We start from the raw sequence: 14,660 nt of genomic DNA on the forward strand, positions 1-14,660 counted from the left end.
GCTTCCATGCCTCCCAGGACAGGGAGCTCACCCCCTCACAGGGTAGCCCACGGGGTAGCAAGAGACAGATATCCCTCCTCCACGCTGGCCCACTCCTGTTTGCTGGAGTTGGTTAGAGCACGTGTCCCCCTCCTCAGGGCAGCTGTTCAGGTTCAAGGGCCCATTTGTCCTAGGCCCTCACCCACGGCCTGCCTAGGTCCCCACACACAGCCATGTGCCATAGTCCTCCGTCTCCACAGGACTCTGGCCTGCGGGGAGGTGGCCGATGACACCTTCAGTGATCCAGCTCCTCCTTCCCAGGAACATCCCAGTGTTCTGAATTCACCCAGGAGACCCCCGACCCCACCCCAATCTACTCAAAGTGCCCAGAGGCTCTGAGCCATGGGAAAGGCTGGCTCCTCAGCCCCCAAGCTGCTCCCTCCAGTGGCCACAGAGCAGGGCCCTTCTCCCTCGGGGACAGCCCCCAGGCTTTGCATCCTCCTTTGCCCCTGAAGCCCTCTCTCCACTGCTGTCAACACCAAGGGCCCAAGACCAGGCCCCCCTCCCTTCCCCTCCCTTCCCCTCCCCTCTCCTCGGCAGGGGATTCCACCCAGCTGTCCCCCTTGTCAGTCCCAGCTGACACCCTGTCCTGTCCTTCACTGGCTCTGGCCTCCTGGCTCCCACCAGTTCCTGAGCTGAACCCAGCTGGTTGCCCCAAGGGACCCCGCTCTCTCCACCTGTGCCCCAGCTGAGGTCAGAGCCTCTGATGGGCCAGGCCCCATCCTTGCCCCTTGGCCCCTCTGGCGGGTGGCGAATGACATGGTGAGTTTCCTGTGGCTGGAATGGTGTCACACTCCTCGGTGTACCCTAGAGCCGTGCACGATGCCTGGCACACAGGAGCAGTGGACCACACCGGGGAACTGTGGGCAAGCAGTGGTCCCTGGGAAGCTGTACCCGTGCGAGAGAGAGGAGAGCCGCTGCTGACAGAGGCGATGCGGGCGTCTGCCCTGGACGGCTGGGCAGCTTTGACCACAAAGGACCAAGTGCTCCAGAGGCCTGCAGGCAACCACTAGCCACAGGGCACCCAGGACTCCAACTCTGACCCCAGGAGGGCAGCACGGTGAGGGTGGGGAGGGTCAGAGAGACCAGACGTGCCATGGGGCCTTGGCAACTCAAGAAGGGGTTCCTTGGCACCCGTGGCAACTGCAAATGCTCAGATGGGTGTTGATTGAGTCTCCCAGCAGAGCTCAGGCCACAGCGTGGATCCTGTATTTCAGGAACTCCCAGATGTGCTGGGAAAGGTGGGGTGGGAAGGACACATTCCGGCCTGAACAGAGTCCCGGGGCTGAAGCGAGGGAAGCACCAGGGGCACACCCTGAGCTGTGGAGGCTCCACACAGCTGCAGCCCACAGCGGGCATGCTTCCCTGGGCTGTGACAGGCCACAGCGGAGGTAAAACGACAGAAGTGAATTCTCACAGCTCTGGAGGCAGACGTCCAAGAGCACGGTGTTGCATGGCCAAGCTCCCTCCAGAGGCTCCAGGGAAGCGTGGCTCCCGCCTCTCCCAGCTCCGGTGCAGCCGCGTTCCTTGACCACGTCTCTCCATTTCTGCTGCCTCCGTCCTCACGTGGTCGTCTCCTGTGGGCAGCTGTGCTATCTATCTCTTTCTGCTTCTCTTACGAGGACACTGGGGAGAGCATTTAGGGCCACTGGGCTGTCCCAGATAATCTCCTCATCCCACAGGTCTCAATTCACCCACAGTTCAGTCTGTTACCACGTAAGGCCACACTCTCTCCTGTGCTTTATGAGGTCCTGTTCACAGGTTCTGGGGACTAGGAGGTGGCCGTTCCTCAGCCAGCCACAGTCAGCAGCCCCAACACGACCACATGCCAGGAGCCCAGCCGAGAGACGCTGCCTGCAGGGACCTATGTTCATTGCCCCTCCCCTAGCCCAGCCACCCGTTTGGGAACAGTGGATACAGCTCTGTGCAGCCTCAGGGACAGGGATGCAAAAGCAACCAAGACAGGAGTCTCCAGCAGAGGTCTACACCAGCCACCAACGCCGGCAGTACTCCGGGAAGGAAACCCTTCTTCTGCGTCGGGCCCTTCTCTCCAGGACGCTGTGGTCCGATTCAGCCAACGTGCCCGGAGTACCTGCCAGGCCTGCTCAGGCTCAGGTGCAGATGCAGAAAAGTCAGACTTGAGCGGATGAGCTTGGCACCATTGTGCGACCTGAGCAAGTCGCTGCCCCGCCTGGGCTCCAGGTCCTCAATGGACAGTGAAGAATCCACAGGAGACCGGCTCTCAGACAGAATCCATCCGTCCAGAGACCAGACGCCCTTTATGCAGACACCTCTGTGGGGAAGCAGTTTCCGCACTGACATGGCCCGTCTGGGCTTCAGGATAAAGCGGCGATGCTCACCACGCGGCACAAACCCTCGTCCTGACTCCCAGACCACGTGCCCGGCCCCTGCGGCCTCCCTGACTCCCAGAGCACAGGCCCGGCCCCTGCGGCCTCCTCTACACCCAGAGCACACGCCCGGCGTCTGCAGCCTCCTCTACACCCAGAGCACACGCCCGGCGTCTGCAGCCTCCTCTATTCCCAGACCACACGCCCGGCCCCTGCGGCCTCCTCTACTCCCAGACCACACCCTGGCCCCTGCGGCCTCCTCTACTCCTAGACCACACGCCCGACGTCTGCGGCCTCCTCTACTCCCAGAGCACACGCCCGGACCCTGCAGCCTCCTCTATTCCCAGACCACACGCCTGGACCCTGCGGCCTCCTCTACTCCCAGAGCACACGCCCAGCCCCTGCAGCCTCCCCGACTCCCAGACCACACGCCTGGACCCTGCGGCCTCCTCTACTCCCAGACCAGACACCTGGCCCCTGCCTAACTCTGCATCAGCGTGGCGAATAAAATGCAGGATGCCCAGTTGTTAGGATTAATCTGAAGTTCAAATCTAACTTGCATGGCACACAAACATTTATTGTTGTTGATCTGGAGTTGGAATGTAACAGAGATCCCTGTATTTCCACTGCTAAACCTGGAAGCCCCCGTCAGAGCAGCTCTGAGCAGTAGGGGTGAACCCCTGCTGGGAGGAGCAAAGCAAAGAAGGGACCGTTGCCTCTGACGCACCGCCCATGCTGAGAAGGTCAGGGCCGTAGCTGCTGTCAGCAACACCCATGCTGAGAAGGTCAGGGCTTCCCGTCCTGCTCTGGCCTCTGCAGCCCCCACCTAGTGGGGCAGGACAACACCAAGAGCCACTCTGGGCTTCAGCTCGAGTCCCCCGTGGGATGGGCAGGTACTCAAGGTGAAAGTTCTGAGGAAGCGCAGGGGCTGGGCCGCTTTAGGGAATGGGAGTAGCCAGCCTGTCCTGGGGAAGGCAGGTGTCCGTGGTCACCCCCAGGGAGGTGAGGAAGGAGCTGGCAAATTGAAAATAACTTCCGGGAGAAGCAAGTCCTGCCGAAGCCAGCCCAGCCCCAGCAGGGCACCCCGTGTGGCCCTGGGCTGAGCCGTGCTGTGCTTGTTCCCTGGGATTGGGGAGCCCAAGTCATGGAGTGAAACCGATTGGAGGAAAGGACGAGGCCGGAGGAGGCGGCAGCTGCCAGGAGCATGCCCCGTGGAATCCCAGGTGGCTCCAGCTGGGATTTCATGGCAGGACCCACGCGATGCTCAGGCCTTGGGAAGGTTCGGCAGACCTCACTTCTCCAGGGATCCCCTATCCCGGCCCGCGGGATCGTCGAAGCAGGCCCTGGAGGAGGGAGTGGGAATTTGGGGAACAAGAGACACGAGAAATGGAGACAAGACAGTGCTCTGATCAAGTCTCGTTTAATGGCAGTAATGCAGTGCCTTATATACACTTGGAGAGGAAGGGGTTGGGCCAAGGCGGAAATGATCTCATTTCAGAGGGCGCGGCCAGGCAGGTTTTGGTTTCAACGGTGGGTCGTCATGTTGCGCCTGCGCTAGGAAGTAACCATTTTGCTACGAAGTAACAATTTTCGCGCGCACGGGAAAGATGGGTGAAGAAGAAGCAGGAAGCGCGCCATCTTGTGCGAGGTATTTAATACAGGGAAAAAGACAAATCTGGGAAGGAGGTGAGAGGTGGAAATGAATAGAGCTCAGGCGTTTAATCGTCAATAATTACTTGCTATGGCCGGGGCGCGCAGCTCCGGACAATCCCCCACCTGCCTGGGGCTCCCCTGGAACCCCTGCCTGGCCCAGGGAAAGACTGGGTAGGAATGACAACCCCAAAGTGGCAAAGGCTTGCAGAGAAGGGAGGCGAGGCCCCGGGAGGAGGAGGAAATCCCGCCCCACCCGACATGACGGTGGCCAGCGCCCTGCCTGGCTTCACTCAGGACAGTGTTTTCCCAGTGGAGACCACAGGAAGAGACCGCCTGCCCCCACACACGCCCCTTCTCACTCAGCCGTCCCTCACCCTCCTCACCCTCTTCCTGCCCTTGCAGTCCCCTGGTGCATCTAAGCAGCTGCCCGCTCAGGCCCAGGCTCATCTGAGTCACTCACCATCCCTGTTAGTGGACTGCAGACTGTGCCTCAGCCCACAGCACCCACGGCACCCGGTGCAAAGAGCCCCTGAGGGTGTGAAGCCTTCTCAGTCCCTGACAATTTCTTGAAGGCCTCCTCCACCAGGTTACAGGACAGAAACATTTTTGCAGAGCCCAGGAATTAAGTCCTCACCCTTCCTCCACCCTTGGCCCACAGGCTGTCCTTCCCACCACCGCGGCCCGCAGTCTGCTTCTCAGAGAAGGAGGTATCTGCAGGCATCCCCCCATGCTGTCCTCCCTCCTCTGGGGCAGAGGGAGGGTGTGGACGCTGTGCGGTGGGAGTGCAGTGGGTAGCAGGCAGGAAGCCCACGCCTCAGGGAGCTCTGGTGCACACACACAGCCTGCCCTGCCCTGTGGCTCCTACACGCAGGGGAGCAGGGGCTGGGGGAGGAAGGAGGTGATGGCCAGTTAAGCCCCAGGTGGACAGAGAGAGCTGGGGTGTGCTCAGCTGGGGAGCAGTCAGCTGTGTGGTGGGGTGGGTGGGTGGGGAGATGCACCTGTGGGTCATGGGCCGGGGGCTACTTTGGACCACCCTGAGGAGCTACCTGGGGCTGAGGGTGGGCTAATCCCTCACCTGGAAAAGCCAGTGGGGAGCAGATGTTAGAGCAGACTCATTTTTCTGAGGGAGGAAGGAAGCTGGAGGCAGGCTCAGCCCAGGACAGGGTGGGCAGAGGCCCCGGGAAGAGGGAAGCTCGACGACACGGGATGGGTGGAGAGCTGTGTGACAGAGGGGAAGGGGGTGTTCTCTCAGGCCTGGGGGGCATAGAGATCACCCACCTGGGCACACGGGGCCACCAGCTCCGTCTGCCCAGGGCTCCAGCCCCCAGCTCCCCTGGAACGCGCACCCAGGTGGGGGATCCTCTAGGTCTTTCCAGGTGCTGGCCACCGTGGGTTTTGTTTTGCTTGCTGTTTGGAGTTTTAGTTTTTTACGTTTTGGTAAATAAACATAACTTTTACCATCTTAACCGCCTGTAAGTGTGCAGCTCAGCGCCGTTAAGAACGTTCACGTTGGCCAGGCGCGGTGGCTCAAGCCTGTAATCCCAGCACTTTGGGAGGCCGAGACGGGCGGATCACGAGGTCAGGAGATCGAGACCATCCTGGCTAACACGGTGAAACCCCGTCTCTACTAAAAGTACAAAAAACTAGCCGGGTGAGGTGGCGGGCGCCTGTAGTCCCAGCTACTCGGGAGGCTGAGGCAGGAGAATGGCGTAAACCCGGGAGGTGGAGCTTGCAGTGAGCTGAGATCCGGCCACTGCACTCCAGCCTGGGCGACAGAGCGAGACTCCGTCTCAAAAACAAAAAACAAAAAACAAAAAAAGAACGTTCACATTGTGGTGTGGCCATTGTCACCGTCAGTCTCCAGAGCTCGTCTCATCTTCCAAGCTGAGATCCTGTCCCCATCCCACACTGACTCCTGCCCCTCCCCATCCCCTGACTCTCACCATTCTACCTTCCGTTTCTAGGGCTTGCAGCGCTCCTGGGACCTCAGGTAAGCGTTGGCCTTAGCACTCACTTATTTCACTTGGCATTATGTCCTCGGGGGCTTCCAGATTGTGGCATGTGTGAGAATTTCCTTCCTTTTAAAGGCGGAGTAATATTCCACGGTGGGGATGGACCCCATTTTGTGTATCCAGTCATCTGTGAACAGACACCTGGGCTCCTTCCCCCATCAACTACAGTGCAGATGCTGCTGTGAACACAGGGGTACAAACATCTCTTTGAGTCTCTGCTTTCAGTTCCTTGGAGTATATGCCCAGAAGTGGGTTCCTGGATCACATGGGAACTCTGTTTAATTTTGTGAGGATCTGTCACCCCATTCCCACCGCAGTGCACAAGATCCCTGGCTTCTCCATGTCCTCCCCAGCACTCATCCTCCGCTTTCTCGGTAAGAGCTATCCCAGGGGCTGTGAAGTGCTGACGTGCTGTGGTTTGGATTTGCGTTTCTTGCATGAGGTGACTCTGAGTGTCTTTCACGTGCCTATTGACCTTGGAGAAATGTCTGTTCAGGTCTTTTGCTCATTTTTCATTGTTTTCTTGTTGTTGGGTTGTAGGAATTCTTTTTTTGGGGGGGACAGTTTCCCTGTCACTCAGGCTGGAGTACAGTGGTGCCATTCGGTTCACTGTAACTTCCGCCTCCCGGGTTCAAGCAATTCTCATGCCTCAGCCTCCTGCGTAGCTGGGATGACAGGCATGTACCACCATGCCCAGTCAATTTTTTTGTACTTTTTTAGTAGAGACGGGGTTTCGCCATGTTGGCCAGGCTGGTCTCAAACTCCTGACCTCAGGTGACCCACCTGCCTCAGCCTCCCAAAGTGCTGGGATTACAGGTGTGAGCCACCGCACCTGCCAGAATTCGTTATACATTCTGAATACTAATCCTTTATCAGATATAAGACTGGTAAATATTTTCTCCCATTCTGTGGGTTTTCACTTTCTCCATAGCGTCCTTCGATGCACAAGTTTTAAATTCTGATGCAGTTCAATTTATCTATTTTTTTTTCTTTGATTGTCTGTGCATTTGATGCCATATCCAAGAAATCACTGCCAAATCCTGTGTCATGAAGCTTTTCCCTACGTTTTCTTCTAAGCTCTTTATGGCTTGGGCTCTTACTTTTGGATCTGTGGGCAGGGCGGTAGCCCCAAGCCTCCTCCGGTCCCCAGGCAAGAGCCCCCACCCCAGGCACTTTTCTTCACTGTGCTGTGGCATTCAGCCTTTGCCACGCTGACAGAAAGCAACAGAGGGCAGGGTCCCCAGCCAGCCCTGCAGCCTCTCCCAGGACCCAGGTCCCGCAGGGCCTGCCCATGGCGGCATCCACCGGCAACCCCTCAAGTGGGTAAACACAGGCTGGGTGAAGGGCAAGGTCTTCTCTCCCACCCCACAGAACCTCTCAGGACCTGCCTGCCCCCACAACCGTCTGGATCCCCCCTAAAACCCAGTACATGTGTCCAGCTGGCCTCCCTCTCAGGAGAGTGGACGACACCTTGACAATCACACCAAATGCCTTGTTCTCCTGCATCAGACCACCTGCCTCGCCAGCCACCACCCCTGCCCTCAGCTGGCCTCCTGTCCACCCCCGACAGGTGGGGATGAGATGGTGCCACTCCGCTGCTGTGTGCAGGACGGGGTGGCACTCCCATGCCCTCTGAAGAAAGTTCATGTGCAGGGCAGCTCGGCGGAGCAGGTGGGCGGTGGCCAGAATGTGGCGCCCTGTGTCCCAGCCTCACAGCCTCCAGGGCTGCCTGTCCTGCCGTAATCACACTGGAATCTTTCCAGCCTTCCGTCACTGTCTCAGCTCATTTGGTGACTCTGCACCCCCCAGGGCCAGAGCCAAGTCCACACCTGGCAGAGCGGACTGTCTGAGAGGACAGCCAGTGACTGCTTGAGAGGAGCGGCTCCATGGCTCCCTGGGGCCGACCTGGGTCACAGCCTCTTTGGGTTCTGTCCGAGGCACATCCCCCGCTGGTGCTAGACAGCAAAAGACACCCGTGGCCGGCTGTGGGTGCCCGGCAGCCAGTGTGTGTGTGCCTGCTTGCCATCTGTTCCTGTGTCCCCACGTGGGCCCAGCATAGCCAGGATCGGGGACTGTCCCCACGGAGATAAGGCTGTAACCCCAGCGAGGTTTCCTGTTTCAAGGGAACAATGACAAAACCCAGCGATGATTTATCTACAGACAAGTGTTTCTCTGAGCCCAGGAGGGTTCTTCCTCAGCCTCCGAAAGCCAGGCAGGTCAGGGAGGATGAGGAGGACCACATCCAGAATGGCCATGGGTACCGAGTACTTTCCTCAGTCCCGGGGAGGGAGGCATGAGGTCCAGAGAACAAGGGCTCAGCCCCCATCAGGCTGTGGGTCAGGACTGGGCAGGGCCCCCTGAGCCCCACCCTCCCTGAGAACCCAGCCCACAGAGCGCCTGCCCCCGGGGAGGACCCTCTATCCCATCCTCCACTGTCCCAGGACGTTCCCTGGGGGCCCAGCCAGCCTCCGGCCAAGGCCTGCCCTGTGGGTTCTCCTAGTCCAGCCATGGCCCTGGTCTGGAAGCCCCATGATGGACGCCCGGCAGCGAGGCCTTGGGAGGCGTGCACGGGGCTGGGCCAGCCCTCGTGTCCTGGAAAGGTGTCCTGGGGGGAATCGGGACCACGGCCAGCAGGCGTGGGCTTTCCTGCACAGCCACAGAGGGGCAGGGTTAAGGGGGACATTGGGCAGCAAAGAAACAAGGGTGTGTCCGGTGGAGCAGCCAGGACCCCAAGGCTAAGAGGAGGTGGGTGGCGAGGAGGGCCTGCCTTGGGTCGGGGCCCCACCAAGAGGAGGGACCAACCTTCATGGCTCACCAGGACTCTCCCAGGAAATCCCTCTTCCCTGGGCAAACCCTCCAGTGCCTGAGGAAGAGGCGCGGGAGGTCATCTGCGAAAATCATGGACTTGGAGCTGCCGTGGGCAGGGGGAGGTTGAACTGCAGGTGGCCATGCCCACCCCAGATGGCACAGAGGCCCCAGGCGATGCCCACTTGGACCCAGAAAATCCCATCCTCACCTTTGGTCTTGTCCAGGGCAACTCCACAGCCAGAAGGAATTTTCTAAAACGCAGGCGGGGCGGGTGCAGTGGTTCATGCCTGTAATCCAGCACCTTGAGAGGCCAAGAGGGGAGGATCGCTTGAGGTCAGGAGTTCAAGACCAGCCTGGTCAACATGGTGAAACCCCATCTCTACTAAAAACACAAAAATTAGCCGGGTGTGGTAGCACGTGCCAGTAATCCCAGCTACTCAGGAAGCTGAGGCACGAGAATCACTTGAACCTGGGGGGCGGAGGTTGCAGTGAGTCGAAATCGTGCCACTGCACTCCAGTCTGGGCGACAGAGCAAGACTCCATCTCAAAAATAAATAATAAATAAATAAATAAATAAATATATATATATATATATAAATAAAAAATTAGGCCGGGCGCGGTGGCTCAAGCCTGTAATCCCAGCACTTTGGGAGGCCGAGACGGGCGGATCACGAGGTCAGGAGATCGACACCATCCTGGCTAACCCGGTGAAACCCCGTCTCTACTAAAAAAATACAAAAAACTAGCCGGGCGAGGTGGCGGGCGCCTGTAGTCCCAGCTACTCGGGAGGCTGAGGCAGGAGAATGGCGTGAACCCGCGAGGCGGAGCTTGCAGTGAGCCGAGATCCGGCCACTGCACTCCAGCCTGGGCGACAGAGCGAGACTCCGTCTCAAAAAAAAAAAAAAAAAAAATTAAACACAGGTGGGAGCCCCTGCCACCAGCCCTCCTGAGAGCTGTCACCTGCAGAGGCCACACAGGGTGCCTCCACCTGGCTGGGCCCAGCGCACGTCACCTTTGGCCTGGATGTACGGCTTCAGGTCAAGGTGTCCCTCCAACACCCCCATTCAGACCACCAGCCTCCCCTTGAACATGGGCATCTGTGTCAGGACTGACACAGGACTTGCTTCTGGCGTGTGAGGTCTTATCTCCACCTATCCAAGAGGCCCTCATGGGAAATCACACCAGCCTCCCAGCCTCCTCGCCACTCCCCACCGTCCACAAGTCCACTCAGATGCCCCTTCCCCACTCCACCCACCCTGCCCCCAGCAGGAACTCTGACCAGAGGCCAGGGCCACACCCTCTAAGCCCCGACCCACCTCAGGGGAGTTCAGCGGAGCCCCAGCAGGAAATGCTGCCCCTCCCACCTCAGGCTGAAGCATCGAGGGCAGGATTCTCCACGGCCACAGGGCCTCCCAGGACTCTGAGGGTGGGCGACAGGCAGTCTTGGGTGCCTGGGGGATCTGGAGGCTGCTCAGGGAGGGGCCCAGCCCATGGAGTGGGTGTCCTGGGTCTGGACCTGGAGCCAGAGGTCATTCTTGGGCCAGAAGCACGAGGCTCAGAGGGACTGACCAGGCCCCTGGCCCCCCAGGGACTGTCCAGTGAAGCCCAGCCCGGATGCCCATGGGGCCGTGTTTGGCCAGAGAGCCTGGCCTGTCCCTGCAGGGCCACCCTGGAGGTTGTCCTCAGGAGTGGGGGTGAACAGAGCACAGGCGTTTCTCTGGGAGGGCTCCTTTAGAGTACAGGTGCCTCTGCTTCTTGAATTTCGCCTCTGAGGAGGTAGCCTGGGCCCTTAGCCCTCTCTCGGCAGAGGTGGGCCCTGCAGCAGGAGTGGCTGCCCTCGCGTGAAAGGCTGCCCTGTTCAGAGTCCTCTGCCCACCTCTGTGGCTGTCCCTTCCCCAGAGGGACCCCTGCCAGCATCAGCTCAAGGAGGTCCCAGCTCAGAATGAGGAGCCCCAGAGGGAGTGGAATGGGGCCGAAACACTGGCATGGCTGCCTGCCAGGCACCTGACTTCATCTGAGACCCCGGGAGGCCCAGGCTCAGAGCCACAGAGCTCTGTGTCTGCAGGGACAGCCGGCCTGGAGGTGGCAGACATGGCCCTGCTTCCCTCTCATTGCCTCACCTATGGGAAGCTGCCTGCCCTGGCATCCCGACAGTTCCTGGCAGCCTCTGGGGTGGGAAGCTGTGGGCAAGCTCTGCAGATCCTCTTCCACGCATGCTGACCAGGGCCTGCTCTCCTCCGGACAGGGTGGCTGGCGGTCCTTTCCGGTTCCAGAGGGTGGGAAACGGTGCAGCTTCCTGGGACAAGGGTGGGTCCACGGGCAGATGACTCTGAAGGGCTCTAGTGGGAGTCAGACCACAGGTGCAAGGCCAGGAAGATGAGCTCCTTTGCCCCTCAGGCAGGCAGCGTCCCTCCCCAGGCCTCAGTCCACCACCTGTGACGACCACTACATTCTTTGACAAATGGTTTTAAAAAGCCATAGTTCTTGAGTCCAGATCAAGGGAGACCAGAGATCCACATGCTGCCTCTGCCTGCTGTGTGTCCAGCAAGCACACGGCTCCCCCTGGAGCGAATGCGGGGGGCGGTGTCTGGGGGAAAAGGCCAGCCCCTCCCAGGTGCCGTTGCTCAGGTAGACAGTTTCACCCAGGGCGTCTCCAGGTCGCCAGGGACATCTGCTTCCAGCCAACAGCGTTCCTTTGTCCCCATAGCAACAGGGTCCTGCACTCCTGTTTCCAGGGAAACCCAGCTCTCAGCGTCCCGACTGCCACAGCAACGCCTACGGGCTCAGCGGGCCATACCGTCTCACCCACAGGGCGAGGGCAGCTGGGTGCCCAGGCTTGGGTCGCAGGACTGCAGAGCCAGGTGCCACACAGGTGTGGGGCCCATGCACCAAGGAAGACCCTGGCCAGCTGGAGGAGACTTGCCGGGGAGCAGAGCCCGGCCTCTGGGGTCCTGTGTTCTGGGCTGCAATGAGCTCTGCCTCCAGCGAGCCCGGCAATGGGGATGCTTCCCAAAAGCCCCTACTGGGGCTGGACGTCGTGATCCAGGTCAGTGGGGAGGTCGCTTCCCTTCTCCCTCCTGAGAGCAGGTTGGACATGGCACAGAGAGGGGGTGGCCAGGCGGGACCTTCCTGGTTCCCGGGGCACTTTCCACTTGCTCACGTGTTCGCCCTGAGCGTGCAGGCAGTCACGGATGCAAGCAGGCACACCTGTACGCACACACCGGCAGCCTCCAGCCCGGAGAGAAAGCCTGGGGAGAGAGAGCTCTGGGCCGCTGCTGGCTGTGGACGTTCAGGTGGCCAGCGTCCCTGGCAGCCACGGGCTTGCAGGCTGCACACCGGGATGGGGACAGGCCGGCAGCCCTCGGCACTGACATTCTGGGACCTCTTTCACTGCCCTCCCGTGGCAAAGTGTGGGGGCCTGCGGGGCCTCCCTGGGGCAGTGTTCCCATTGCTGTACATTTGTGGGAGGCTGTGGCTTCCAGATGTTCTGGTTCTGTCTTCATAGCACCTGGTGTGTGCAAACAGTGGCTGGGCATTGTCCCGTGTCCCTCTCCCCTCGCCTCCCTACTTCCCAGAGCCCACCTAGAGCCCAGCCTGCGGTCCCACCTCAGACATCCCTCCTCCCTGAACTGCCATCACCTGCTGCTGGCCCCTGCAGCCAGGCCCCACCTCCAACGGACCCCTCGGGATTCCAGGGAACCCCTGACGAACTGGCTTACTCGCGGTTGCTTGTTAACCCAGCTCTTAGCATCTCAAAACTACGCCACGGCAGGCTGACACGGCCCTATCCAAACAGTACAGGTCACCTGAAAGGAGAGATGGCCACAGCTGGCGCAGGTGACTGAGTGACAGGGTAGACACAGGGTTTGCTCACACACAGGGCCGCACGAGGACTCAAGGCAGGATATTTGAATTAGGTGATGCAACGAGACAAAGAGATGCCATGGGGTGACCTCTATCTCCTCCACCTGGGGGTGACCTCTCACCTCCACCTCCTCCACCTGGGGTGACCTCTGACCTCTACCTCTTCCACCTGGGGGTGACCTCTACCTCCTCCACCTGGGGTGACCTCTGACCTCTACCTCCTCCACCTGGGAGTGACCTCTGACCTCTACCTCCTCCACCTGGGGGTGACCTCTGCCTCCTCCACCTGGAGTTTGGCCAGCTCTGCCTGGGTGTCAGCTCCATGAGTTCTGAGAGCAGGGCTGGTGAATGCAGGCTGGAGAGCTAGCATACTACATTTACAGGACACTCGCCGCCCTGTGAGGACGCTCATCCCCTCGGATGTCAGGAAAGCCGAGCCTAAGGGTTGGAGGGAGCTGCTGTGGTTAGCGGCTGGTCTGAGGCCGGTGCTGACACCAGGCAGGGGCATGAGCGCTGTGCAAATGTGGCTGAGGGATGCTTTGCCTGACCCCAAGTTCCCACTGTCCCCAGGAAACTCATCTGGAGGCTACACAGGCCCCAGCGAGGTCAGCTCTGCCCGCCCTCCTGACACCTGTTATTTTCGCTGTAGGGATTGAGATCTTGATGCCATTACCCCAGAGTGAGCAGGCAGCAGGCGGGCGCCAGATGCCCAGATCAGCTGTCCAGATGGGCGGCAGAACTGTAGGGATCCTCCACCCTCTAGCTACAGCCTGGGAGAACACGGGGCCTGGAGAAGGCTGTGACTTGAGGATGCAGGACCCTGCCCCCTGACTAGGGGTGGTGGCTATGGACAGACGGTGAACACGCTCCCAGGTCGGGAGGAGCCCCTCTGACATCCTCTTCCTCCGGCCCCAGCTGCTCTCCCCTCCTCTGGAAGCCCCCCAGCAACCTCTGCACAGCACCCCAGAATGCCCCCTGCCCCAGAATGCCCCCCGCCCTAGAATACCCCCCACCCCAGAATGCCCCCCGCCCCAGAGCTGGAACTGGACTTAAGGGGGCAGGCTTGGAAACTCTCAACCTCTGTCCCTGGGGTGAGCAAGTCGGACATGCGGAATGCAAAGCCCCCTGAAATTACACATGAATTGGGAGGTATCTGTGACTGCTTCGAGGGGTGGGGGGTGTGCCCTTCCTCGGAATCTCCAGCATCCAGACCCACAGCTGGTGGAGAAGCACGGTGCACAGATTCCCGGACGAGGAACCCAGTACAGGAAGCCCAGTTCCCTCAGAGCTGGGGGCTCCTCAGACTCTGTTTCTCTGGGCTTGAGTTTTGATTCATGCTGCTTTTCTCGGAAATTGTCCATTACATCTAAATTTTCAAGTTTATTGGCAAAAGTTGTTTACAATATCTTCTCTTATCTTTCGGATGTCTGCAGGATCTGTGGGGTAACCAGCTGACCCTCTTTGCTGGGGGGTCTTGAGACAGGGGTTTCCCAGGACTCCAGACAGCCTTGGGTCCGGAACCCAAGTCCTGGGCACAGCGGGGAGGAAGTGGCTGTCCTGAAGTGGCATCTCCTTTCTCGTTTCTGATGCTAGCCGCGTACTGATCCTCCTCATAGCATTCTTAGCTTGTGTTTCACTAACCTACATATCCATTCTTCCTTTGCTTTCAGTTTATCTGGGTTTGTTCTTCATCTAACTTCTGGAAATATGTGCTTGACTCATTGATTGTTCAGCCTTTTAAAAAATTTCTTTTTTCCTGGCCGGGCGCAGTGGCTCACACCTGTAATCCCAGTACTTTGGGAGGCCAAGGCGGGCGGATCGCTTGAGGTCAGGAGTTTGAGACCAGCCTGGCCAACATGGTGAAACTCCATCTCTACTGAAAATAGCCGGGCGTGGAGACGGGCACCTGTAATCCCAGACACTCAAGAGGCTGAGG

General features: G+C 59.5%; 1 protein-coding gene and 1 long non-coding RNA gene across 5 annotated transcripts in view; one reads left to right on the forward strand and one right to left on the reverse strand.

Annotated features, from left to right (window-relative positions):
- Window positions 1-3,737: 3,737 nt before the first annotated feature.
- Window positions 3,738-11,086, reverse strand: LOC103218230 (uncharacterized). 3 transcript variants are annotated; one of them, XR_491496.3, is made up of 4 exons: window positions 10,981-11,086; window positions 9,069-9,161; window positions 5,116-5,258; window positions 3,738-4,062 (listed from the first exon to the last, which is right to left on the reverse strand). It is a non-coding gene; the product is annotated as an uncharacterized lncRNA (long non-coding RNA). The 3 variants fall into 3 exon arrangements; XR_012094356.1 differs by having other exon boundaries at window positions 5,116-8,165; XR_005241192.2 differs by lacking the exon at window positions 5,116-5,258.
- A 291-nt stretch (window positions 11,087-11,377) lies between these two features.
- Window positions 11,378-14,660, forward strand: part of CROCC2 (ciliary rootlet coiled-coil, rootletin family member 2) — an 85,834-nt gene continuing 82,551 nt past the window's right edge. Inside the window, exon 1 of one of the 2 annotated variants that reach the window (XM_038000604.2) lies at window positions 11,378-11,906. In XM_038000604.2, coding sequence (XP_037856532.2) covers window positions 11,378-11,906 — 529 coding nt within the window. The remainder of the gene's footprint in view (window positions 11,907-14,660) is intronic. The other variant, XM_038000605.2, reaches the window with a different exon arrangement.

Source organism: Chlorocebus sabaeus, chromosome 10, assembly GCF_047675955.1.
Source record: "Chlorocebus sabaeus isolate Y175 chromosome 10, mChlSab1.0.hap1, whole genome shotgun sequence".
NCBI lineage: Eukaryota > Metazoa > Chordata > Mammalia > Primates > Cercopithecidae > Chlorocebus > Chlorocebus sabaeus.